This window comes from Vanellus vanellus (genome assembly GCF_965231255.1).
Source record: "Vanellus vanellus genome assembly, chromosome: 6".
NCBI classification, from domain to species: Eukaryota; Metazoa; Chordata; class Aves; order Charadriiformes; family Charadriidae; genus Vanellus; species Vanellus vanellus.
Window position 1 is genome coordinate 28,509,786 of NC_138911.1, and position 24,360 is coordinate 28,534,145.

Below are 24,360 nucleotides of genomic sequence, written 5' to 3' on the forward strand. Positions count from 1 at the left end.
GAGGAAGGGGAGTCACGAAAAGAGGCGGCGCTCCGTGCCCCGGGGAGCCCTGCCCTGGGCCCCCTCCTCCTCCAGGCTCAAAGCGGCTCTTGTCCATGCACGACACGAGGAAGGGGCGAGACTGCAGCCCTGGCTGTGCAGGAGGCACCTGTGCCAGCCCCTACTCCAGGTAGATGTCCTCCGTGGGGCACGTGTACTCCACATACTCCTTGTAGAACTGCTGAAAAGCCCTCCTGCAACACAGCACCAGGCAAAGCTGAGCAGCGTCCTCCCCACAAGGCATTTACGGCGCCCTGCTTCCCTTCTCACCTTCCCTCCCTACCCTGCAGCCAGTTTGACCCTCCAACCCTGCAGCCCCCCCTGGCCCCCTCCTGTGTTAACACCCAGAGCTGCCATCAGAGCTGCAGGGTCTCCATCCTTCCTCTGATCCCCCGCTCAGCGCATGACTTTCAGCCATCTGCCTGTGAAAGCCTTGTGCTGGGACTTGTTCCAGTGCTGTCAGGAATAGGCTGCCCACAGCCCTGTCAGCCCTGGCTTTCGCCCCAAACCTCCTGCTTGCGGGAAGAGGTGCCAGCCTGGGGCCAGGTCCAAGCCCCACACCTATGGGGAGATGGCAGGAGCCAGCCCGGCTGCCTCCTTCCTCCTGCCCTTCGGGAGCAAGTGCCTCCCTCCCCACCCAGCCAGGACTCACCCTACAGACTCTGCCAGTGGCTTTGTGGACTCCTCCGAGACGAAGACATGGCAGGCAAATCTGTGGTCAGCGGGGTGCTTGGTGATGAAACCAAAATATCTGAGGGCAGAGGGAGTGGGTGAGACTGAACAGGCAGACAAGCAGGCACGGGTACCCCAGCATCCCCTTGGGCACAGGAATTTGGGACCTGCAGCCCCCCACCCAAAACCCAGTGGCCACCAGTTCCTGCAGGCCATGCCCAGAGGTGGGATGTAATTTCCATCCAAAGGCTGCAGCGCAGGGCTTAAAGGGGAAGAGGAACCCTTCCTGGCCCCAACCATGCCACCCTCTGGGAGCAGGAAGGCAACAAAGGCCCTGTGCCAAGCTGCTGGTGTTGAGAGCCGCTCCGCAACTCCTTACTACTCACTTGTTGTTCTTTGGATGGTACCCACAGAAGGAAATGTTCTTCAGCTGGAAAAAATGGCTACACTTGTTTACCTGGGGGGGGGAAAGAGAGAGAGAGGAACCGTCAAAGCTTTCCTGCCCACCGCCCCTACAGGGCAGCTGGACTATGGCCCCTGGAAATGCATGTGTGGACTTGGCGGTGAAATAAACTGGAACCCGATCCTGAGCTGCTTCCAGCAGCAGTTTTAGGGCAACCCCAAGCACCTGCGCCCAGGGTGATCTTCCAGGTAGGCCTGCCGGCTCCCACCACGGCTGCCTCCACCTCCCACAGCTCCCGCAGGGTTTCCCTAGAAGCCCTGGGTTAGGGTCAGTGCTGCTGTTTGCCCAGCGCACACAGCCCTTCTCCCTCGCTGAAAAGGCTCTTGGAAATACCAGCAGATAGAAGGTGAATGGATAACTTAGAACTGTCAGCCATTCAAAGCTGGGTGTTCAAAAGGTCGCAGCCAGAAATGAGAACTTATTTATACAAGTGCAAAGAGCAACCTCGTTGATGGCACCCTCTAGTTACAGGCAAGCCTTGCAGAAGCCCCAAGCCCAGCTCCCTGCCACAGCACCGGTGGCCACCAACTACTCCAGCCCCCCCAGCTGCAGGGGAGGTTTCCCAAAGGCTCACTGCAAAGCCCTCGCTTGCCTCTGCTCAGCATCTCCCCGTGTTTTGCTAGGCTACTTATGCGGAACGCCAATCAGCAGCCTGCCATAGCCAGCTAAAGAGATTACAGGGCAGATCTGGAGGACACCACTCAAAATAGTAGCAGAAAGGTTTAGGAGAAGCTGACAGATTACCGGTACAGCTCAGCTCACAGCATCCCAGCACAGCGATGCACTCGGCAGCTGCGAGGCCATCAGCCGGTGATATGGCCCAAAGCTGGGAGCCCGTGGGGTGGGCCAGCGTGAGGTGGCCTACCTACGACCTCACTGACGGTGTTTCTCACACCCTCAGACATAGGGTGGAGGCCCTCCATTTTCAAATGCAGACAGGACCCGTAGCACAGGGGCCATTAGCCAGCAGCCGGGGAAGCGTCAAGACGAGCAGGGAGCCAGGCACTACCTTGCTGTGCTCCTTGGAGTCATCGGCTTTCACGGCAATCTTGACCCCACGCACGCTGATCTCCAGGACGCAGCTGGAGGGTGGGTTAAAGTGCACAGTGAGGCGGCGCGTGGTGGCAATCTGGGGGGGGAAGACAGAGACAAAGCCCTGGCACTTGTGAGCAGTGATGTTGGCTCACCCTTTCCCTTCTCTTCCCCACCAAGGCTCTGCCCTGCTGCCAGGAGGAGCAGGCGCTCCTGCTCCCAGGGGTGGGGTGGGACACTACCTTCTGCATGGCCGCGCACAGCACGTCGTTGCCCTTGTGATAGGGAACCTGCACCGAGCCGAGGAACTTCACCCGAAACTGGTCCACCCAGTCGCTGCTCTTGGCCAGAGCTGGAAGAGGGAGCACGCGGTGGGGATCATCTCCGAAGACTGGGAGCGTGGGCTGAGATCCACCTCCCCACTCCATATTCCCACCCCTGCATGTTTCCCTGCCCAGGGAAGTCTTCCCACAGCGCCAGGTACCAGCTCCCGGGACCCCATCAGAAGCTGCCCATCGCTCCCTGCCAGGTGCCCAGCTTGGTCCTCCCTCCGTCCCCCCGCTCAGCATCAGGCTCTTCTAAGTCGAGAGGAGGTGGACGCAAGCTGGGGGACATCAGCAGGCTGCGTGCAGAGGCTTAGTACCTGTTACGTGGTCTGGGTCCTTGGTGACTTCGATAGCATAGTAGGCAGGAAAAATGCCCCGGTTGCCCGTCCGCATGTTGTACGCTTCGTACCAATAATCTTCTGCCTGCACCTCCACCAGCAAAGGATCGTCCACCTCCAGCTCCAGCTCATCCGCATGGCGAGGCACAAACCTGGGCAGGGAGGCACTAGCACCTGGCCGGCCAGCAACGCTGGTGGCCTTCTCACCGGCACACTGCTGGGTCAGGGGGCAACACAAAACTGGCCACTGGCCCAGGCAGGCACCTGGCAGGTGTAATTAGCCACAGGGACCTGAGATGCTGAATAAAGCATCTGAGCAGATTTAGGCTCAAAAGGCAGCAGTGCCATGGCACCTAAGGCAAGAGGACCCCTATTGCACCACCCATGCTGCTCCCCAGAGATCTCAGCTGCCCTCAGAGGTATCACCCCTGCAGCAGCCTGGGCAGATGTTGGTCCTGGGCAGGGCACAAGCTATGGGGAGTTGTTTGGTCCCTAGGGCTTCTCAAAAGCTGGAAACACTGGGGCTTGGGCCGGCCCCACCATGGTGGGAGGGCAGCACTGGCTTTCCTCTGCGAGAGGCTCAGGGCACCGCTCGCACCTGCAAGCTCACCTAAAGACAGCGCGGTGGGTCTGCTCCTGCTCCTCCCCGTTGATCACACAGGAGAACAACCCGAAGGACTCAGCACCTGGGGATGAAGGCAGAGGGGGACATCTCAGCGTTGAGGGGTCAGCACCAGAGCTGAGGGAAGGGCATGGGCTGGGCAGGCTGCTGAGGCTCCTGGGGATGGCTTGGCCAAGGCAAAGCCATGTGGTGCCACAGGAGAAGAAGGCACAGCTACAGCCACTGCACTGGTGCCCAGCGGTCCCTGCTGGGACCACGACCTCCCCGCTCCAACCTGCACAGCTGTGACAGCTGGCATCACCAGCACTGTGGGACCAGCCGCATTGCTGGAAGCCCTGCCTAGTGGGGCATGCCACCAGCCCTGGTGCTCCACTGGCCTCGGGGAGGAGGTTGGCACTTCAGAAGGGATGCTCTTACCCTGTGAGACTACTCAGCCTCCCCCTCAGGATGGCCATACCTCGGGCTAGCCAAACAAGCAGCCTGAAACACCTCCAGCCACCCCCGCCTGCAGCTCACAAGGCTTTTCCAAGCCTCCCCATGCCTATCTGGCCACCAGGGACAAAGCCACAGGCTTCAGCAAGCAGAGCTGGGGCTCGTGTCTGCTGGTGGCTTTCCATCTCCTGAGCATGCCCTCAGCCTTGTATGAGGGTCAGGCAGGCAGCCACCAGCCCATCTCTCCCCAGCGTCCAGCACTCACTGGAGGAGCGTGCCCGGCCGCTCATGAAGACGTTGAGGAACTTCTTGGAGAAGTGGATGTCCGCCTCGGGGGTGGAGTCCTCGGAGAGGCAGACCGAGTCACGCTTCAGTGCATCCTCCTCATACTCCTCACCGATGGCCGACTCGTAGGGCGAGGAGACACAGTTGTCATAGACGGTGGCCGAATCACTCTCGTCACTGTAGCCTGAGTAGCACTGCTTGAGGCTGACTAGCTCCAGCTGCACGTTCTCATCCACCACCAGTGTGTACTTGACCGAGTCGTAGGAGAGGGCGCTGGTATCCGAACTCACTGAGGCTCTCTGAAGGTTGTGCCCTGGTCGGGAGCCACCGCTCCCACCACCGCAAGAGGCCCTGGGCAGGTTCGTCTTGTCAGGGGAGGACATGTAGTCCAGCACCTCGTCCTCCTCGCTGATGGAGGGGTTGGTTTTCCCCGCCACGGCCGAATAGCCAGAGGTGTCGATGTCAGAGCTGATGGACATGCGATTCTCACTGGACTGAGACAGGAACGGCTTGTCGGTCTCCAAGGGGTCTGAGTTCTTCTGTACGGGTGTCAGGTAGATCTCCTCTGTGGCTTCCAGCCTCACATCCGTCTGGTAGCGGATGCGGTCCCGGTGGGCCTCAGGGCCCCTCGTTGTCACCACCACCACGCTGGCGCCGTGTGGTGGGGGCCGGCTGGTGGACTGGTGCTTCTCAGGTGGCCGGGATGAGGCAACGCAGGCAGGTGCCATTTGAGTGGCTGCCGTGCGCCGGCACGGGCTCTCCGTGGATGTGCCCCGGTCTTTGGTGGAAGTTGTGCTGTTTTGGTGATTGACCTCATCACTCAGGCAAACGTGGTCGTGGGGAGGGGTCTGCTCACCTGGAGGGGGAGGAGAGCAGCAATGACAGCCCCGCAGAGGGTGATGCTCCCTGCCAGGGAAGGTGGCCAGGGATGCCACCTAGGCTCCAGATGGACATTCACCCTGCATCCATGTGAGATATCTCTCCCAACCTCCTGCTCTCTCACCACTTGCCCCAGGCTCCCAAGAGCCACGAAAGGGTGCAAGGATCTGCCCCTGGCCAACAACCCAAGCACTCACCCGTTTTCAGAGGGGACGACGACCGGGACACCCGCTCCTGCCAACTGTGCTTTTTCCCCAGAGAGTTGTTATTCAGAGTGTCCTGAGAAGAACAACAAAGCTGCCTTGTAGCCCAAACAGTAAACAGTGTGTGGCACAGCAGTGGCAGCACCCATCCCTCCCCGGGTTTGCAGCGCCCTGCTTGGCTCCCCCTGCCTCCTCGGGCACGCGATGCTTTGGGGGACCCCCCCTCGCCAGCCCCACATCTCACCACGCCGCTGCTGCGAGAGCTGGCTGGGTGGCTGAAGCAGGATGGGCAAGGAGCCAGCCAGCCTGGCCTGGATGGGTGTACTCGTCCACCTCCGGGGTGACTTGGATGCAGGAGCCCATGGCTGGATGGTCCCAAGCCAAAAATTCAAGACCTGAGCCCACGTGGGCCGGGTGGGCATGCTGGGCTCCCATACTGCGGGCCCTGCTTACCTTCAAACCACCCAACGTCATTAAATGGGGGAAGTCCCAAGGGCCAGGGGATGTGGTGCTGCCCAGTTGGGAGCCAGCTACTGGCTAGACTGACACCTGCTACTGCAGTCATCCGGATTGGGTGTTTATAGGGGTATACATATGCACACACACGTATATGTACAGATACATGTCTCTACATGCACACACACACACACACACACACACACACATATATATAGTCCACTAGCAGACTTCAATTCTGCTGAGCTGGAGAGGCAAGGCAGGATCGGACCACCCGTGCCTCATGTGCTCAGGCGAGTTTCTGTGGGTGCTGTGCCCTGCCCTGGGTGGCCGGCCACACGTGTGCACACGCGTGTGTGCCCAGGGGAACATGCGCTTTAGCCTCACTGCCAGACCCAGGGACAGGGAACCACAGCGGTCTCGTCTGCAGGGCTGGGAGAGGAGCCCCCCGGTGTCTCAAAGGCCACCATTCCCCCTCTAACAAGGGCTCTCCTGCAGGTGAGGGACAAGTCCTCCCTGCCCATTTCTGCAGGGGTGCTTCTCCCCCAGCTGCAGCAGTGGCATTTTCCACACCGTTAGGTTTTTTTCCTCAAGTACTAAGCCCCACTGGGACTCCCTGGATTTTCTCACGGCCTTATCACCAGCCTGCAGCTATTACCAGCAGCGCAGGAGCTGCCCCGTCCTCGCTTTGCTTCTCCACCGACACGAAGCCAGCCTTTGCCCTGACTCCGCCGAGTCGTACGCTGCTGAACCACGGCTGCCAGACCCCTGCCGCTGCCTGGGGAGGGGAGGAGACCCCCGCCACGGGGCTTCTTCGGCGACCTCCCAGTGTGGCCTCTGCCAGCCCCTCCTGTGCCAAGGCAAATAACGGCACGTCCTTGCTTGCCTTTCCCAGGGACACGATGGGCCGGGACACGGGCCAGGCGAGCTGCCGCAGCGACGGCCTCTGCGTACAGACTACCATGGGGCCAGCACGCGAGCCAGCCTGGCTGCCCAGACCAGCACGGGAGGCAGCAATGCAGCAGGCAGAGCCCACCCATCCCGCAGGGCCAGGGCACTCCGGGGTCTGTAATGCCCGGCCAGGGCAGAGGGGTACTCACAAGGTCTTCGAGGATGAACCTAGCCAGTCCCAGCAGCTATTTCTTCCCCTCCTGGGAAGCCGGGGATTCTCCTCTCATCCCATCTCAGCCACCTACATGGGATGACTCTCACAGAGAACCCAGCAGCAACCAAAACATCACCAAGTAAGCTCCTGGACCCACAAGGAGAAGCTGGAGCAGGTGCCCTGTCCATGCACAGCCTGCCCAGCACGAGGAGGCTGGAGGCACAGAAGGGCAGCCCAGCTGGGCATTCAAGAGAGGACACGTGGCCACAGTCCCTCTTCTGACCAACTGCAGGAGGAGGGAGCTGGGCAGGCCGGGAGGGTGCAGGAGGGTCTGGCACAGGTGGAGGCAGATCTTAGGCTGATCCCCAAGGGATGCCCTGCACCCTGTCCTCTCCTCGGGGCACCACATGTGGGCAGGGGTACCTGCCCACCTTTGGTCAGAGGTGGGCATCCAGAAGAGGCACCCCAAGCACCTTACAGCCAGCCTGCCTCTGGCACTTCTCCCGCTTCTTGCTAGATGCCACCGACAGCGCTGCCTTCCCCGGCCAGCCATGCCCCAGCCCTGTGCCCCCTTCCCCCCTGACTCTGGGCTCCCGCTGCTGCAAAACCCCCACCTCCTGTTCCCCATGTCCTCAGCTCCAGCCATGCTTGTGGCCCCACAGCCTCCAGCATCCCCCTGCTGGGTGACCGTCAGCTCCCCCTCCCCAGTCCACCATCTATGCAACCTTCCCCCATAAAAATCCCTCTCTGCAGGCCTGCTGCTACCCCTGGACACTGGTTCGGACTGGCTGCCTGGGAGGGGGGCCCTGCTGTCCCCCATCACGTGCCACTTTGCTCCTGGGGAACCCGCACAGGGTGGGACAAGGCTGCTGCTGTCCCCTTGTCCATTATGCTTGGTGGGTCTCCCCCCCCCTCCCCAGCCCTACTGCCTTTGTCCCTGGTGCCAGCTGCCCCGAGGGCGCCCATCCTGGCTCTGTGCCTTCCTCCTCCTCCTCCTCCTCCTCCTCCCACCCGTGGCCTCAGGCACAGAGCTGGCATCAGCTGCCGGTGCTGGGCTGGTGACACCCAGCTCCGACTACTCCCCATCTGTCACCCACAGGGACACCTGCCTCTCATTTCATGCTCCTCAGCCGAACGTCACCGCGACGAAAATCCTCCTACTTGGCAGAAGGCATGGCTGAACGCGGGAGGGTGGCAAAAATAGCCCTGCGCGTCGCGCATCTCGCATGGGTTTGAAGTTTGCAGGAGAGATGGGGCAAAGGGACTCTGGTCAGCGCTCAGAGGGCCAGCGTGTGGGGCACCAAAACGCCACCCAGCCTGGGGACAACAGCAACTCCGGGGCTGCTTGGGACAGGCAGTCTTGGGGAAATCTAACCAAAACCTTGTGCAAAATCCGGGAGCAAGTGAGACAACAGAACCCCCTCATCCTCCCGGCCACCATTTTGGGCGTTGTCGTTCTGTCTCTCAAATTTTGCACGCGGTGCTGACATTAATGCCTCTTTTGCCGGGTGCCGCCGTGCAGGAGCGGAGGCCGCCGAGTCCCCACTGCTGGGCACGGGGCACCTGGCGTCACCATCCTGCCCTGGGGCTGGCACTGCTGTTGGCCAGTGGTGCCACCATGGGTTTGCCGGCCCCATGGCGTGGTGCCCGGTCCCGTGATGGCTCATTCACGCGTTTGGGATGCCATGCCTCATTTGCTTTCCATCCCCACGGGGTCCCTTCCCCGCTCCCACCTTGCCCCTGCCCCACGGGCTCTGCTGGGGGCACAGCTCAGCCCTACCACGCTGATGCCCCGTCCTGGCCTGTTCCCTCACCACGGGGGATGGAAGAACGACCCACCTAAGCCGCCCCCCCGCCCCCACCAAGCGTGGTGCCCGGGCAGGGGGGCACAGCCTGCAGGGGCTCGGCGGGGCGAAAGGGCGACACATCCCCGTGTCCTCCCCCCACCTCCCGGTGCCTCCCGGGCCCGCAGACCGCTCCCGGCTCCGCAGTAGGGACCGAGCCAGCGCCGCGCCCGGCCCGGGGATGCGGGCGGCGGCGGGCGGGAACCCCCGAGGGCATCGCGGGGAGGGGCAGCGGAGCCTCTCCTCGCCATCCCTCCCTCTCTCCATCCTTTCATCCCTCCGAGACAAAAGCCCCCCGGCGGCGCGAGCATCCCTCCTCCTCCTGGACCCCCCCGCCCCGCTCTGTTCGTGTCGTGTGTCGTCCCCCCCCCCCCCCCCCCATCGCCGTCCCCCCCGGCCTCACCTGGCTGCGAGGCACCTGCGGGAAGAGGTTGAGAGTTGTGGGTCGCTTCGGCCTGTAGACATCCGTGGTCCCGGCGGGGGGTTCTTTCTGCAGCGGTTCGGGCGCCGTCTGCTCCTCGGCCGGCGCTTCCCCCGCCGCGTCGATGAGGTCGAGCTGGAGCATCTCCGCCTGCAGCCGGCTCGCCTCCCCGCCGCCCGCCGCCCGGGCCCCGCCGCCCGCCCGGCTCACATGGCCCTGCCGGGATTAGCGGCCGCGATCAGGCCACCGGGAGGGCGGGCGGGCGGGCCGGCAGCCGCCGCGCCTCCCGCCGGGGCCCGGGGAAGGGGGGGAGGCGGCGGGGGGAGGGGGGGGAGCCGGCACCGGTGCAGCCGCATCGGTGCCCGGGCGGCTTCTTCCTTTTAAAGGGGCAGGGATGTTATTCCCGCCGCCGGGAAGCACCGCGCCCCCTCCCCTCCTCGCCTCCCCCCGCCCCAGGCAGGCGGGGGGGAGGCAGCATCCGTCCCTGGGGATGGGGTACCCCCGTCACCTCGTTCCCGGCAGGTGCCGTGTCACCGTCAGGTTCACCACCCAGTGCACCGATGTGCAGGCCCAGGTTTCGCCCCGACATAACAAGGACTATTTTTTCTTTTTTTTTTTTTTACTGTGAGAACAATCATTCGCTGGAACTGCCTCCCCAGGGACGTGGTGGAGTTCCCGTCACTGTAGGTTTTCAAGACACAACTGGACAGGGTGCTAGATGTCTCATCTGGGTGCCCTCTCCCACAAAAGGTTGGACCAGGTGATCTCTCAAGGTCCCTTTCAACCTGGGCTGTTCTATGACTCTTCCTCCCAGGGCAGACTGTGCCCTTTCTTGGCTCCTGTGCTGGCAACTGGGACTCACACAAGCATGCGATTATTTTGGTTGGCGGTTTGCTCCACCCCCTGCCTGGAGCAGGTCGCTTAGGACCTTGCCCATCATGGTTGAATATTCTCATGGATGGAGAAACCACCACCACTTTGGGCACTGGTGCTGGTGCTACACCACTACTACTGCTATCTACAGGGCTGAAATTTTCACTGCACTCCTCTGAAAGGCGTCAGGCTCCTTCTTCCCTGTAACGCCCATTAGGCAGCTGGGGACAGCAGTTACATCCCCCTCGGTCTCCTCACCTTGACGCTGAACAAGCCTCTTCTCACACACCCTGCATTTGCACATATTGTGATGTGAAGCCGTGCGGAAGGGATGCCTGCCAAGCCACCAGCCCGGCGTTGGCTTTCCAGTCACCCACTGGTGGTGGCTGTGCTCTGGCCGGGAGCAGCACCACTCTTTGCCCTTGCACCCTTGGAGCAAGGTGGCCACTATGACCCGTGAGGGCTGTGAGGAGCGGATGTCCTCGTGGCTGTGTTGCTGGGCGAAGAGGCACCGATGTCCCCACGCGACTGCAGGTGTTTAAAGGTCAGTGGTTTCCTTCCCAAGCCACCTTCCTTGCAGTAACCGGAGCTTGCGCATGCATAGGTTGCTGCAGCCAGCGATAAAGGCTGCAACTCGGCATTAGCAAATTGAATTCCCTGTGTTATCAGCTGTTTGGGGTGACTGGAAAGCTCATCAGCGGGCAGAGGTGGGGAAGGGCGTTTTTTTGCAGCCGATGCTATCCATGTCTCCAGCTGCACGGAGGATGCCCCTTGAGCCATGGGAGAAGAAACAGCCCCAGCAGCTCTGGCAGCCCCTCCAAGAGCTCTCACTGCTACCGGCTCCTAAACTGTCAGACTAAAGCCATCACAGGCAGGGCTCCGCCTGCTGCAGGCACAGTACGACCCCTCTCACGGGGACCATTTCACCCCAGTGTCCCGACTGCAGTCCTGGCAGGCACCGGGTGAGCACCTGGAGAAGCACTGCCACCAAAAACCATCCTCTCAAGGTTTTAAACATTTAACTCCCTTGTTTTTAATGTTAGCCTTCAGACAACAAGTTCCCTGTTTCCATGGCAGAACCCCACCAGTTGCATCTGGCAAATCACATGGATTTTAGCAAGGAAAAGGAACTGGGGAGGAAATGCCAGCTAAATAGACTATTCCTAGCCAAGGTAGGTGTGTTCGAGTCAGCTGCTGAGGTTCAACCCAGACTGCTAATGATGCTGCCTCAGTAATCCTGTAGCTGTAGCAATCGCTCGGAAAACTCACAGAGGAGGGAGAGTCCCGGAAGGATGCAGAAAAGCAAAACAGTACTTGTTTTGAAGAAAAGTGTGCCTTACGAGGGATGTACCATTCCAGGTTCAATAGCCAGGAGGAAACTACAGCCGCTGCAGGTACTTATTAATGGACTGTAGCACAATGAAGCAATTTTTGAAACCACACAGCAATAGATCGCCTTACCAGCTGAGTGGGACCTGTGGTGATCTGCAAAGCGAGGGCAGGGACTAGATGTTGGGAAGTCTTTCTAACTGGAAGGACACTGCTCCACCGGAACAGGCTGCCTCGGGAGCCCTCTAGGAACAAATTCATGTAACCTAAGGGCAGCCTGAGTACGGTCACGCATCAACACAGATGTGATGGTGAGGTGACCTCCCAAAGTCTCTTCGGCCTGTGGGAGGGATTAGGACATGTGGGAGGGCAGTACCAGTGCCTGAATCCTGCAGTGGGATGTACACAAGATGCACACCTGGACCTTGGTGCAGTCACGGGGAGGCTCACACCGCCATTACAGATCTGTCCCTGGGATGGCTGCAACGCTGGTGCACTCCTGCTGCTGATACCTCTCACCCACATGGTGCTGCATCAATGGCAAGAAGTCCCAGAGTCCAGCAACTGGTCTCTGATGGTCCTGATGCTGTGGTGCACGGGTCCCAGGGGAACTGCCTGCATGGGGGCTGCCGTAGACCCCGGGAAGGGACAGATGCTGTTCACTTCCCTGGGAATGAACGGCTCTTGAGAGGGGAGCAGGGTGATATGCCAGATGTTGCTTGAGTGTCCCTGGTCCATGCCTGCTATGGTCAAGCAGACAAAAGGCTTTCCTGCTCCTCTACCCCTGCAGCTTTCCCTGTTGGAGGAGGAGTGACAAAACCTTCATTTTTTTACCAGAATGGGGAAGCAAGTGGGACTTGCCAAGCAGAGGGGACAACCGTGGCCCCTCTCCCTACCACCTGGCTGTGACTGCTTTGCTCCTGGCTTCAAACTGGAAGAAGGTAGATTTAGATTAGATATTAGGAAGAAATTTTTCACTGTGAGGGTGGTGAGGGACTGGAACAGGTTGCCCAGAGAAGTTGTGGATGCCCCATCCCTGGAGGTGTTTAAGGCCAGGCTGGATGGGGCTTTGAGCAACCTGGTCTAGTGGGAGGTGTCCCTGCCCGTGGCAGGGGGGTTGGAACTTGAAGATCATCATCTTCAAGGTCTTTTCCAACCTAAACCATTCTATGATTCACAGTGCCAGGAGAAGCCTGTCTGCCCCCAGCCTGGTGCAGCCACAGCTGGCAATGGACCACAGAGGGACCTTCACGGGACAGCCTTTGAAAAGCCACCTGGACTAGGCAGCCTCCTTGCTGCTGCATCCTTTGGTCCCAGCCCATGGAGCCAGCTCCCCGCCAGTCCCCAGATCAGCAGGTTGGCCGACTCGTGGCAGCTGCTTCCCCCTTTGCAGTGGGTCCCGTTGGCCTTCCAGGGGCGGCTGCTGCCAGCAGCACTCCGGATCAGTGGCGGTGAACACCAAGAGGAAGCTCGGCATTTTCAGCAGTCTTATTATTCCAGAAAACCAAAGTGTTTTGGTATTTTTTTCTCCACATATCTGTATCTTCATGGCTGGTTCAGCCCTTTTAATGCAGACCACGAAGGCTCAGCGCAGCCCTATATGTGCTCTCTTCCTTTGGGCACTTGTTCTTGTGCTTGAGGGTATTTCCAAGAAAAGTATTTCTTATTTTTTTACTTTTTTTTTTTTTTCATTCCTGCATTAACCGTTTTCTGCAGTCCCTGGAATACAGATGAGGCACCGAGCCTTTATTAACCGCAGCCTGGTCGTTGCCGGGATCCATCTTGCTGAAACCAGGGACCATCACCCCAGATTTCCAAGCAACCAAACCAAGCCCAAACCCAAAGCAAAGGCCTGGTGCTCCTGTTCCAACCACTCCTCTCAACGCGTCCGATCACTGCCATTTGCGAGGCAGGGGTGGCTTCCCCCGCCCTGTCGGCACCCACTCCTCCCCAGCCAGCCTCCTGCCCTGCCACTCAACAGCCCTAAAGGCAGCTCCGCTCCTCCGCTGAGCCCTCTCCCCAGTCAACCCCTCGCTCTGCTCCCGGTTTTCGTTCACCTGGGCCTTCTTGTTGAAATTAAAGTTTTTTCAGCCGCACTTGGGATTATACCCCATTCTTAGTATGTGGTCTCCCGTCCACGAGGCACAGTCCTTGTCGGTGTACAGCGTTCCCTCTTGCACAAACATCAGTCTACGCCTCCTCACAGTTTCTGCATGTCTAAGCCACTATTTCTGGAAAGCTGCTAAAATAGCCCACAGTGAAGTCATCTTTGTTTTTCCGGGACCGAAAAAAAAAAACCAAACCCCACCTCTGTTTGAGCATTGACTTCCGCAATGGCCACGCGTTCCTGCCACGGGGTTTTGCTGCCGAGCGGCTCTGCCCAGACCCCCACCTCACCAAGGTCACCAGCCGTCCCCATCCAGCAGCCACCTTCCCAGCCCTCCGGCAGTGTCTGTCCCTTGCTCTGTCCCGGTGCTTTCCTGCTCGCCCCTGGGGCAATTACTGCGCCTGCCCATCTCTCGGAAGACTCGCTGCTGGGTCGGGAAGCTCGGAGGGGCTGGATGCCCCCAGCCCCACAGCTCACCGCGCTCCCCAGAACCTCTGTATCCCCCTTCCCTGTGGCTCTGTGCTCCGCTGTGAGCTGGCAAGCAGGCAGCTCGCTCTCACCTCACACCCCTCGCTCCATCACCAGACTTTCACCAGTTGCCCGGTGTTGCGCGGGCGACCAGGGACAACCCTCCATCCTACGCGGCACGGATGGCTCTGCAGTACCAGCACCGGGAGCTCATCGCAGGCAGGGCATCAGCGCAGGGTACCCCCCCGGCCCCAACCCCGGCGTCGGGCTGACTTGCCAAGCCAGCCGTCCCCACGTGATGCAATTAGCTGGCTGACGCCGGCCGTGGGTCATCACTGATTTGCTGCCCTCCGCGCCGCACGCAGACCCGGCCAAGCTGCTCCCTCTGGGCCCGGCTGCTTCCATCAGGCAGATCCCGCAACCCCGTCGCCCCGAGCTCCCTCTGGACGGCAATCGGGCTGGAAAGCTCCCTGGCTCTCACCTTCGCTGTTTGGGATTGAAAAAGCCCCTCTCGCCACTGTTGCTGTCACCGCTCTTGGTTCTGCTCCTCGGGCAATCCTCCATGTCCCATATAAACCATTTGGACATATTTTTAGCAAGTTGTTTTTTTTTTTTTCCTGAGAAGTGGTAGGCTTGTTCCTTTGCTGTGCTTATGAATAGCCCATTGCTTTTCCGGGGACAGCCTCACGCCCCCCTCCCACCCCGGCAGACTCTCAGTGCAGCCGGGCGGTTGGGCAGCTCCACAAAGGAAGGCACAGCGCTCGCTGCCGGAGCCCCAGCAAACCCTCTGCCGAGGGTCAGGTCCCTTCATCGCAGCGTAGAGGAGCAGAAACCCCTCAGTAAACTGTTTTAAAGGGGCGAAGCAATCTGGTTTTCCTCAACCTCAAGTACAGGCTGCAGCAGTTGAGCTGCAAGTCCATCCCTCCCCCCCCCCCCCCCTTACCCTCCCTGCCAAACCTCAGCCAAGGGCTGGCATGCCGTAAAGAAAATAAAATCCTGTCCTAAGAGCTTGGTGGTGCTACCAGCAGCGGAGAATTGGGATGGCTAATGGGAAATGTCCAGCAACATACTCACAGCCCCTGCCTGCCTCACCTATTGCAGGCAGGAGGATCTTCCCAAGCTCCTGCCCTCACTCTTGCTGTGTCCTCCCAGACACCCACCACCGAGTTTGTCGTTGGTTTTGCCTCCAGCGTTATCCCTCCTTCCTTTGGCACACACAGCCCATGAGCCCGGGCTTTCCCCATCCTTCCCTGGCTATAACATCCCAGAATGGCAGGGGGCTGCGGCCGGAGCAGAGAGGTGGAACAGCAGCCCCATGTCTGGGAGTAGCCGAATTTCTGCCGGGAAGATCCTGAATTAGACCAGGGAGCACAGCAGGACACCTTCACCTCCCAGCATGAGGTCTGTCTGTATCCTCCTGCCTGCAACAAGGGATTCCCAGCACCACAAACTCACTTTCTAATTTTAAATCTGCGACAGATTCCTCTGCCTTTCCCCTTCTCGCTGGGTCTTTAACCGTTTTGCAGAGGAAATATTTCTCCTGACGGATGAAATTATTCTCAAATGGTTTGGTTGCTCCTCCAGCATTTGCATCCCTTTAGCATGAAACACGTTGGCAAAACACAGACTCCCTGCATATTTCCAAATCCAACATAATTCTGTTTATCTCCACATTTCTGCCCTGTGGCTTTCTCTGGCAGTTCAAATAGTGGTACAAACCCCATTGGGGTCTCCAAAGTGTGCCCCGGGGTGCTTAGGGCAGATGGGAGACCCACCTGCAGCATCTGCACAGGCTTCATGGCTCCCATTTTTTTTTCACCCGCTGCCTGCTGGGGTTGGAGCCGCTTCCTCCATCCCCTTTTCACTGGCACACCAGGTCTCCCACTTCCAAAACACCTGAGGATGGCTTCTGCCGAAGGCAGCCACAAGCAACGCCTCAGGTGAGCAGCAGAGGTCTCTCACCGTGCCAGCCCGGCTGCACCTGCAGGTCCAGGGACGCATGTCGGGGCAGGAGGCACAGCCTGTGGAGGACACTCGCTGCCACCTCGCATGTGTCCTCGCTCCCCCGAGGATGCCCATCAAGTGCCAGAGACTCGTGGGCCATCCCTCTCAAATCGGGGACATGCCCCTAGATGCTCCCAAACCCTTGGGCTCATCCCTGAAGAAAGAACTCAAACTCTTCCAGCAGAGTGGGGACAAAAAGGCACCAGCTCCGAGATGTTTTTTTGTCCCCTGGGTTTGGCTGGGTCAGAAAGGGCCTGTGCTGTGCTGCAGTGAGGAGAAGGCACTGCTGAGCAGAGGGAATCGGGGCCGTGGCAATGGGTACATTAAGGAAGCATCACTGGCCTGGGGACCTGCCTGTCCCCATCCCCCTCCATGTCCCCATGGCGCTTACCCGGGTGGCCAGGCTCTCCTTGCAGTGCAGGCTGATTCCACACTCATCGGTGATCTCGGAGAGGTCTTCATCCTCAAACTCCTCGAGGCTGATGTCGTGGGTGAGCCTGGAGGGAGAGGAGACGGCGCAGTCACCCAGTGCACAGGCGGCGGGCAGGAAGGTGCACGGGTGGCACGCTGCCTGCGGGCAGGGGAGCAGCACCACCTGCCCTGGGAGAGGCTCTCTCAGTCTTTACTGGGGAGAAAGACTGGAAAAGGGACTCTTTCTGCAGGGGATGGGTCTGTCCCCACCGTAAGGCTGGGCTCGGTGTGGTCCACGGCTGTGGGCAGGCAGGAGGAGCGTACCCCAAACCAGCCTCTGCCTGACTGAAGCCAGAGGGGATATGCAGGTCGGGAGAGGACAGGACAGATGGCACAGCCGGGTGTCCCCAGAAGGTTCTGCTCCCATCATCCCAGGGAGGCTCTGAGGTTGTCCCAGCTGGGCACAGACACCCAGCAGGGCAAAGGCTGGGATTACAGGGAAGGAAAGGGCTGGAGGTCCTGGCAGGGCACAGCTGGAGGATGGACCTACTGGGACAGGTGACCACATCAAGACCCACAGACCTTGCAAGCACGGCAAACCCGGTGGCCTTCGCACGACCTGCCCCCGTGCCACGGCTGGGAGCGATGTCCTGCAGTAAGAGAGGGCAGCGATTCCCCTCTGTGCCAAAATCACTCCCTGGGGTGACTGTGGGCATCCCCGTGGCCATTGGCCATCAGTACTGCTGACCCCACCTGCGTGGCCTCAGCGGTCCCTTAGGGCCGTCAACCCCACAGGATCATTACACCCCTTCAAAAAGTTTACAGAGATATCCTTTTAGCGGCTGGAAACGTGCTGACGAGCGGGCTCCTTGTGTGCTTGCCTGTGTCCCCAGGGGAACGGCGAGGCACTCCTGACTTGTGTGCGTGAAAACATTTCTCCGAGGTGGAATGGATGCTCCTCTCGCTTATTCATTACCACGGGGGTAAATAAAAAAGCCCAGCCTGAAACTCCTCTGCCAACCAACTCAGCCCCTCCACGAGTTTTGTCTGGAGAGGCCATGGGCACTGCTTTACATGCTGCCATTTCCACTTGCTCCCAGCTCCTCGGGCTGGGAGATGCTCGGGTGGAAGCCCCACACTGAGCCCATCACCCCTCTTCGGCTTGGTCCTCACCAGCGGAGAAGGAAGGAGAAGGGTATTTTATGACCTGCAGAGCTCCCACCCTCGTTTTAAGCATCGCTCGCACGCCTTGGGACACCCCATGCCATGGCACCAAGCCAGAGCCATGGAGGGGCAACACCTCCCTTGCCCCAGCCCCTGGTGGGACAGAAGGAGCAGGAGAACCCCATGGGGGAAGTGGCATCTCCCCTCTGCATTTCCGAGGACCCCGCCAGCGGTGGAGGTGGCCAGGAACAGCTGTGCCCATGGGGACAGCCCCCACAAGACATATCGGGGGGACACAGACGCAGCCTTCAGCACAGAGTGGGGTGTCCAGACACCACCCCCTCCCCCCCGGCCATATCCTGCTGCTGCCCACCAGAGGGAGGGAACGCGGAGCAGGAGGCTCATGATGAGCCTTCAAAGCACAAATTGATTTCTTCTCCGGTTACGCGGGTCGCCAGGGTGGGACACCATCAGCCGCTAATGCTCGGGGCCTCCACCCGCCATGGTGCAGGAGCACAGTGGGTACCATGGGGTCCTGCTCAGAGGCGACACATTGCCAAGGGGGCTGGCAGGGGCTCCCCGGCTCTGCAGGAGCAGCCGGGGTGGGTGGCAGTGCCCCCCTCTCTGGGAGGGGGACAGCCAGCCCTGCCCATGCTCTCGGGGACGGGGAGACGCTGCGCAGGCATCCAGCACCGTCCCTGCCGGGATGCGGCCGGCCACATTTGCCTCTCTGGCGCCCGGCTCCCTGCGCAGCCGGGAAAACTTCAGGCTCAACTGGGTGCCAAGTTTGGTCCTGTCCTGCAGCCACCGCTCGCAGAGAAGGCTGATGTGGCCAAGGGCAAGGCGCTGCCCCTCGTCCCCTGTATGCACGCAGGACGGCCCCCTCCCTCTCCAAAGCCCGGCCGGTCCCCTACCATTTCTCCCACTGATCTTCCAGCCAGCTCTCCTCCTCGGTGCTCGACTCCATTTTCAAGGGCAGCTGCATTGAGGAGGACCCCCCTTCCCTGGGGGACGTGCTCCTGCCCCCAAAAAAGACCCCCAGGGCCCCGGGGCGAGGAGGAATGAGGGAGATGGCAGCCGAGCCCCGAGGCACCCCGCTTGCCCCTCCGCCTGCCCCGGCGCAGTCTGTGGCTGCCGGCGCTGTTCTGTCTCCTCACTGCGCAACCTGGGGGGGAGCTCATTAAAAATAGATGGAATCAGCTGTCCTGGAGGGGAAAAAAAAAATTAAAAAAAAAAAAAAAAATCACCTCCCCAGCTGAGCCAGTGCCAAGTCCCTGCACTCTGCTGGGGATGCTGACTGCCTCCGCCTGCCAGCCAGCCAGCCCGGCTCCTGGTCCTGCTCCAGCGCCTGCTCCCCAGCACCCGCAGCGGGCACGGGGGATCTGCTTACCCCGGCACAGATGCCCGCACCACCCGGCTTCCGCCTCCTCCTCCTCCTCCTGCCCTTGCAGCATCGCTGCCCGAGCCAGGGATGAGGGGCTCTGCCCATCTCTGCCCCGCTGCAGCGACGGGATCCCTTCCTGCAGGAGACTGGAGCATCCGTCCGGCTTCTTGCCAGGGAGAGCGGGGCCAGCTCACCGATGCAAAGGCCGGAGCATCTCCAGCACAGCAGGACCAGCATTGCGGCCGGCCACATTCCCGAAGCGGAGGGAAGCAAGAGGAGCACCTTCCCCAAGGGGCGAGCCCAGCCGGCTCACAGCAGTGCCGGGAGCACTGTCCCTTCCCCGTCTGCCCCTACCTGACCCCCAGCCCCGCTCCCGCCTCAGGCAGGGCCATCCCTGAGCTTCCCCAACCTCTAACCCCCGTGAAGGGCCAGAGAAATACCTGGTGAGCTGCTCTGCCAGCTCCCACCCCTCTTCTGCTGCCGAACGAAATAAGGGCCTTTCCCAGGAGAGGCCCCCAGGCGTTGCTGACAAACTCTTGGCCTAGTGGCCTGGGATAATCCTCCATCACCCCCAGGCCTCTTGGAGCCTGTCGGAGCCGCTTGCTGCCCTCTGGCGTGCCACAGACCATGAGCCTCCACGGTGCAGTTCACCCCTCAACCCATCAGGATGGAGCCAAAGCAGCTCTGGGAAAGAGGCGCCCACCCTGATTTCCAGATGGGGCCAGGGCATCCCCCTCCCCACCAGCTGCAGCACTGCCCTCCTGCCCCGAGGCCAGCAGCCCCCCCAGAAGCTCTCCTTGGCCCCCCAACCCAGGGGCTGATGAGCAATGGGTGCATCTCCCACCAGCCTGACCAGCACTGCTGGCTCCTTGGGACCCAGTTTTGCCCCTGGCCAGGTTAAAGTGGGTGATGTTCGCAGGAGCCCAGCTCACTGGGTGGCCTGGAACACTTTGCTGATGCTGGCTCTCACCCCACTAGTGCCGTGCCACTGGCGAATGTCACTCGTGACACTGTGTTTATTGTCTCTCAGATCCCCGATAATGGTATCCAGGGCTCCATCTTCCCTATCAGCTCTGCCTGGAGGCACCTCGTCTGCTGGAAACATCCTTGCTTAATGCAATGAATAACGAAATCTCTATCTCCGTATTACTCCTGCCCTTTTCTCCTCTCACATGGATGCTCCAGGACTTCCTAGGAGATAAGAGAAAGGCTCTCTGGTGTACTCCCCAGCTCACTGTGCTGGAAACACCCCTGCCTTTCTCTCTTGCTTCTCAAAGAGGCTAAAAATACCAGGAAAACGAAACAGCTCTCGCTCCCCTCAGCTCCATCATTGGCAGTAAAAGTCTGAGCAGGACCCACACAAGTATTTTGGCCAAATTCCCTTCCCACCAGCAGCAGCGGAGGCATATGGGTGCCACCTGCGTGTCGCAGGTACGTGGGAAGTTGCCCCCTGGCCGTGAGAGCAGGCGAGCCCTGTGTCTGCAGAGGTTATGGGTGCTCCCCTGAAGGACACGCCGAGAGGCATCCGGCGGCTGGCAGCCCTGCTGAATCCACAAGAACTGATAAACTCAGGACACCCAGGAACTGCGAGAGAGGGATCACAGCCCTAATAACAGCTTTATAAATCAAGCCTAGCTGCTCCCTCATCTCCATCCCCTGCCAGGGAAAAGGGCACTTACAGCAATCTCTTCCACAGCATGCTGCCGCCGCACAGGATTTCCCACGTGGGGACTTGGCGAGGGCTCCAGGGCGTGATGGAGCTGGGGGCTCCAACAAGCCCGGCTGCCTGGGCCATACTCCGATACTCTGCTCCCAGGCAGCGCTGTGCCGAAGTCCCATAACCAGCATCAGTGGGAAAGAAAGTACTATCCTACATTTGGCTGGCCCTGTTTTTTTTTTTTTTTGTTGCATCGCAAGAGCCACAGAAACTCTTTTATTTGAACCGAGGAGAAGGCGCCTCTCTCTCTCCATCAGAGGAAGACAGCTCTTTTGTCTCCCCCTCACAAGAAGACAGGTAGCCCCACTCTGACGCTCAGCTCATTGCCTCCAAACAGGCTCTTCAGATGGCTCCAGATGAGCATGGCAAACACATAAAACAACCCTTAGCGCTAGGATTGATTTTTGCCTCAGCCTGAAGGTGCTTTGAACTTCCCGAGGAGATGGACGGGTCTCTTTCCCCCAGAGACTTCCTCCTCTCCTGAGGCCCTGGCAACAGTATGGGAAAGGGCTGTGATTTCCCACAGAGCTCCTTGAGAAGCGGGGTAGTTCCCCCTTTCCTGACCCGTGCAAATAACTCCCTAAGGGTTTCCTTCCCTAGGAGCCTTCCTGCCCCAGCAACTCGGTGAATGCTCTTTGCTTTTATTAGGGAAACCAGATGGAGATAGAGGAGATCACTGACTCCCCAGGTCCCGGCTACATCAGAGCCACACTCCTGGGGGCAGCAGGGAGCGCTGCAGGGCCTCATACCCAGCTACATCCCAGTCATACCAGCTCTCCCTGCCCCTCTTATACTGGGCAGAGGGACCTCCAGCCCAAGAGAGGCCCCAGAGAGCCCCTCACAGGAAAGCTTGGCCCGAAGCATTGGCAAAGCTTCTTGGCAGGGTGCAGAGCTGCAACACCATGTCCCAGAGAAAGATGCTAAGGAGCTCCAGCAGGGCACAGCCCCGACCGCGAGGCTTTGGGAGGCTTAAAGACAATGGGGAGGCTGGATGAAACAACTTTTTTATTTCTGTCTCCTAAAATGCTGTTTTTCTTGTCATGGTGAGAGCCATCTCGTAGGTCCTCCTGGTTAAAGGAGGGCTGACCTCACCATCCTCTCCCACCTCTTCTCAGACAACACCAAACCATAACTGGCAACAAGGACCTGCCGGATCACCATCCCTAGCCTCTCCAGGGCTTCAGAGCCCAGTCCCTCAGGCTGCTTGCCACCCTGGACCAAGTCCTTTCTCGATTTGAGCCACCTGATCACTTAAGACGTAAGCCTGTGCGCTACTGCTCAGGGAGCTGGAAGAGCAGTCTCCAACGGGCAGAAAAGCTGAAACACATCATCCTGCGGGCAGAGGGCAGGGCTCACCCAGGCCCTCGCCGCCAGCCATGGGCTGATCCGTCACCCTGAGATGTGCTCATTGTTGCCTGCTCCAGCTCGGCCACGGGGGATGGACCCTCGCTGAGCCCCCACGGTGGGGACACCGGAGCTGGGACAGGCACAACCGAAGCTGCTCCACGTAACCCAGGTCAGAAAGGTTCCACAAGCAGGGCTCCCTCCTCGCACACCACTCCCCACCACAATGGCGCCTCTGGTCTGCCAAGACCCTGCTCCACGGCTCAGGGACATCACTGCATCTCCTTCTACTTCAAGGCTCACACCCCGAGCTTGGTGCCCGGGGAAGATCTCGCGCTCCTGCCCCAACTCCCCTGTGGCTGCACAGCCTCCCCCACGGAGGCCGGTTCCTCCCTGGGGCAGCTGGGCTCCCTTTCCGAAGGTCTGAGGCACAGCAAGGAGCAGCACATCGTTCTCCCTCCCGGGGCATCGCTGTTTGCTGGGGAGCAGGAATATGCCCAGGGGACATCCGGTGCATCCAGGAGAGCACCAGGTAGCCAGCCCAACCCTCTCACATGCCCAGAGCTGCTCGGCAGCTCAGCCTCCATCCCCTGGCTCAGTGGCCAAGCCCCTTCTCCATGGTGGACATTTCCAGAGGCAGCGTTTAATCGCTCGATTTGCAGGGTTTACCCAGCCATGTTGCAACAGCTCCCAGCAGCTCTCACTGGCAGCGCTGCGATAGGAGGCGGCTGCCCAAGCCCCGGAGCCACCTGGCAAAGGGGGTTCGGGAGCTGAGGACCCCTTCAAGGATAAATTGGCTGGACACCACCATAGTTCAGCTGCACCTACCGGCTTCCTCACAGGAACCTGCTGGTCCCCAAGCCTCGGGGGCTGCGGCCTGCCAGAGGTAGGCACGAGCTCAGCTGTGGCCCCAAGAGCGCACCAGCCCCTCCTCTCCCTCCCCAAAAATCTCACCACACAAAGCAGCCGGTACCGATCACCCCCTTCTCAGCCAGCTCCCCCCCGCAGCACCCCTGGGTGCCAGAGGCAAGCAGAGAGCAATGGCTGCCGACAGCACGGCTGCCAGAAGCAGGCAGCCTCCCCCGGATGGCAAGCAAGCAACGCCGGGCACCGCGGCCACAGGCGGTACCAGAGATCCCTTACCCGCCCAGAGCATCCCCATCCCAGAGCCCTCGGGAGGCACCGGAGGCTCCGAAGACCCCAGCCCCCGCAGGTCAGCACCTACGGCCATCCCTGGCCTGGCCCGTGCCATCGGAAGTCCCCATGAGCAGCCTCGCTGGGTTTCGGAGGAGAGACAGCCCCCTGCATCCCAAATCGATGGGAGCGCTTAGTACTGCCCAGAGGATCAATTCTGGCACTCTCCCACCTTTCTCACTTGGGGTTCCTGTTTCACAGGGGTGGGAAGGAAGTGGGAGCACCTGGGATTTCTAGGAAAGGGCTAGAAAAAAGGCTTTCCTGGGGGTGGGGAAAGACACGAAACATATTTTTTTTTCTGAGGAAGAGGTGTTTGAAGAGGAGACAAGGCAGATAAGGAGGCTGGTGGGTTTGGAGGGGGCCAAGCAGGGGGCTGGTGGGAGCTGAAATGGTATATAGGTGAGGGCCCACATAGGCTTGGGGGGGGCTGAAGCAACATATGGGGTGGGCAGGCTGAAGCAGCGATGGGGGGATGGGGGGAGGGGAAGAGTGATGTGTGGGGTGGGGGGTCAGCGGTGCCCGGCGCGGGGGGGGCAGAAGGGATATGTGGGGTGGGGGGGCCGAAGGGATGCGCAGGGAGGAGGCAAAATTGCTGGATGAAGCGGGGGCCCGGCGCGGCGGTGTGGTGCGGGGGGGGGGGCTGCAGCAGATGGGGAGCGCTGCCCGGGGTGGGGGTAGAGGTAGCCCCGCGGGGGTCGCGGTGCTGGGGGGTGGTGGGGTGCAGCCGGTACCTGAAATTGGGGGGCGAGGCGAGGTGCAGCCCCAGGAAGGGGGAGGAGGCGGGCGGGGATGCGGCTCCTTTCTCTCGCTCCGCCATTCTGTGGCTCTCTCCATGCAGGCGGAGGGCGGGCGGGAGGGAGGGAGGCAGGGAAGGAGGGATGGAGGGAGGGGGATGCTGGCGGTGCCGGTGGGGAGGGACATACCTGCCGCCGGGGGCGGAGGGGGGGAACGACATCGGTGAGGGGTGTGTGTGTGTGTGTGTGTGAGGGACAGCGGGGACGCAGCCCAGGGGCTCCTTCCCGCGGCCCCCGGCGGCAGCTGCAGGACAGATGCGGCGGCAGCTGGAGGCGACACCCCAACTCGGAGGTGACACCCCGCACACTGCCCGGACACCGGGAAACGCTGGCCCCGGTGGGGCAGCTGTGCCCGCAGCTGGACCGACTCCCCCCCAGCTGTGCCCGCAGCTAGAGGCAGCGGCCCCCCAGCCAGATGTGCCTGCAGGTGGCGGCAGCAGCCCCAGAGGGGGCC

The 24,360-nt window shown here is 60.6% G+C and overlaps 1 protein-coding gene across 1 annotated transcript; it reads right to left on the reverse strand.

Annotated features, from left to right (window-relative positions):
* Positions 1 to 15: 15 nt before the first annotated feature.
* Positions 16 to 23,929, reverse strand: MAPK8IP1 (mitogen-activated protein kinase 8 interacting protein 1; the record flags this gene model as incomplete). The annotated part of the gene is made up of 12 exons (XM_082485565.1): positions 16 to 233; positions 692 to 790; positions 1,098 to 1,168; positions 2,184 to 2,303; positions 2,449 to 2,558; positions 2,850 to 3,022; positions 3,481 to 3,556; positions 4,190 to 5,065; positions 5,286 to 5,367; positions 9,100 to 9,333; positions 16,290 to 16,395; positions 23,844 to 23,929. The coding sequence occupies 12 exons, from the start codon at positions 23,927 to 23,929 to the stop codon at positions 161 to 163; spliced, it is 2,106 nt and encodes a 701-aa protein (XP_082341691.1). The 3' UTR covers positions 16 to 160.
* Between the last annotated feature and the right edge of the window lie 431 nt (positions 23,930 to 24,360).